General features: G+C 42.8%; 1 protein-coding gene across 1 annotated transcript; it reads left to right on the top strand.

Annotated features, from left to right (window-relative positions):
- Positions 1-4: 4 nt before the first annotated feature.
- Positions 5-2794, top strand: LOC105315693 (protocadherin Fat 4-like; the record flags this gene model as incomplete). Its single annotated transcript, XM_011410421.2, has 1 exon — positions 5-2794. A coding segment is annotated over one exon (2790 nt), but the record flags the coding sequence as incomplete, so codon positions are not given.
- Positions 2795-2798: the final 4 nt, after the last annotated feature.

Here is a 2798-nt window from a genome sequence, read left to right as displayed (position 1 = left end):
GGAGGGACAGCCCCCAGGGCCCGTGGGTATCGTCAAGGCAACAGATAATGACACAGGGATCAATGGAGTCATTCAGTATGAGCTAAGAAGTGCAGTACCTCCAAACTCTAACTTCAGTGTTGATCAGAATGGGACGGTATACTCCCTCGCTACAGGACTAGATGCTGAAGCTGTCTCCATGAATTACATGTTAACGATTGGTGCCTTTAATCCAGGGGTACCCAATCAAGAAGGTATCATTCATGTATTCATAGCAATAGAAGATATTAATGACAACAGACCAGTCTTCACTCAATCAGTGTATAATATATTACTGAATGAGACACAGCTAGTACCTCATTTAGCCCTAGAACTCACTGCTAATGATCCAGACAGGAATGATCAGGGTAGACTAGTATACGCCATCTTGTCTGGTAATACTGAAGCAACTTTCCAATTGAGGAACAACGCTGGTAAAGGTGAACTGTATCTAAGACGTAGCCTTGACTATGAGAGGTACACCCAGTACAGTCTCTCAGTACAGGTTAGTGATGGTATATACACTGACACTGCTACTGTTAGTGTGCTAGTGATTAATGTTGATGATGAACCTCCTATCTTCAGTCAATCACTGTACACTGCTAGTGTAGTGGAGAACTCACCCGTCGGTACTGTAGTGTTAACTGTTAACGCAACTGATCTTGATTCTAACATGATTCAATACGAGTTGAAAGGTCTAGCAGAAGGACGGTTCTCCATTGATAATAACGGAGTGATCAGGATCAGTGGAGGGATAGACCGAGAGGAATTCCTACCAAGTGAAGAGATAGTGTTCCTAGTTTTTGCTTATGGAGGGTCCCTATCAACAGCTGATATCAGTATTCATATTGATGATATTAACGACTACTACCCTCAGTTCCTCTTCGCCCCTTTCTATGGTACAGCCCCTGAGAACACACCCCCTGGACCCCAAGGACTGTACATCACTACAGTAAGAGCAGTTGATCTTGATAAAGAAGAGAATGGGACACTGACCTATTCACTAGTGACCGGGGAACAGGATGGGTTCAGTATTGACCCAGTGACCGGGGTCATTATCGCTAACAGGACCTTCGACCGGGAGACAACCAGGTTCTTTCAACTGGTAACCATGGCAACTGATAACGGAGGTGCGATACAACTATCATCAACAGTAGAAGTGATAGTAGAGATCAGTGACCATAATGACAACCAGCCCTCATGGGTATACCCGTACATGTATGCTAGGGTCTATGAGAATGAAGCATTAGGCCATGTAGTGATACAACTACCAGCCACTGATCCTGATAATGGAGTCAATGCTACCGTATTCTTTACACTCATCAGTGGGAATGATGATAATAAGTTTAATCTTACAGCTAGTACAGGTGAGGTAAGGGTAGCAGGGTCTTTAGACTATGAGAACCTGGCAGAGAGAAGGTACCTCCTGTACTTCAGTATAATGGATGGAGGGACTCCTCCTTTGAGCAGTCCTAATGTGGGGGAACTGGAGATACATGTGCTTGATGATAACGACCATTCTCCATTGTTTGATACTCATTATTCTAGCATCGTACTACCTGAGGATACTCCAATTAATGCCCACCTCATAACCCTTACTGCTACTGATACTGATCAAGGTACTAACAGTTTATTGAGTTACGGGATCAGTGACGGTGATTTGAATCATGATTTTGATCTGATATCTCACTCAAACGGCTCAGTAACACTGATACTAGCTAGAGTCCTTGATTTCGAAGCAACATCAAACTACACACTATCACTAACAGTAACAGACCATGGCTACCCTCCACTAACAGACAGAGCTATCATTAACATCACACTAACTGATGTGAATGATGAACCGCCATTATTCAGTAGTGATCATTTCACTGGCTCTATAGAAGAGAATATGAATACCCTACCAGTGTCACTGCTGTACACTGGAGCTACTGACCCTGACTCTGATGAAATACCTGGTGGACTGATTGATAGGTACGAGCTGGTATGGAGTGATGATACTAATAATAATTTCAATTACAACAATGGCTGGCTGACTGTAGTACAGTCCCTGGACAGAGAGACCAAAGCCCAGTATCACTTTATAGTACAAGCCATTGATAACGACCCTATCTCTCCTCTTAGTAGTACAGCAACCATTACTGTCACTGTGTTGGACGTGAACGATCACCCATCTCAAAATGGAGGACAGTTACAGGTTCTAATAAGAGCACAGGATGTCCGTTTCCCTGCCCAAAAGCTAGGACTAGTCTATTTCATTGATTCTGATGATAATGACACTTTCACTGCCTGCAGTATAGTATCAGGTGACAATCACCTGTTCAACATTCACTCCAGCAACTGCTCCCTCTACTCTACAGTGTCTGATTTCCCTGCTGGAGTATCTTATGGGATTGAGGTACGTGGTCATGATGGGGTTCATGAGTTCGTAATGACGACAGTTTCAATAATAATGCATAACATTAGTGTAGTCCCTCCAGTGAGCTCACTGGTCAGTATCACTCTGAATGTATCAGGGGATCAATATCTGGATCAATTCAGATCAAGTATTGTGAGCGTGATCAGTGATACAGTATCAGTACAATCAACATCATTGAATATACTAACAGTACAACAGGGTCACCATGATCCAGTTAATACTGTTGATCTATTATTTGCTGTAATGAACAGCAATGGTGTCTTCATGGATCCAACATACATCATTAATAAACTCTACCTGGAGAGGTCCAGTATCTACTCTAATCTCTTATATTCTCTTCCAGTGGATGCCTGTATTAATG

Source organism: Amphimedon queenslandica, unplaced genomic scaffold, assembly GCF_000090795.2.
Source record: "Amphimedon queenslandica unplaced genomic scaffold, v1.1 AMPQUscaffold_8772_Cont19288, whole genome shotgun sequence".
Taxonomy (NCBI): Eukaryota; Metazoa; Porifera; class Demospongiae; order Haplosclerida; family Niphatidae; genus Amphimedon; species Amphimedon queenslandica.
The sequence above is the reverse complement of the archived record's forward strand: the minus strand, read 5'-3'. Positions and strand labels throughout refer to the sequence as shown.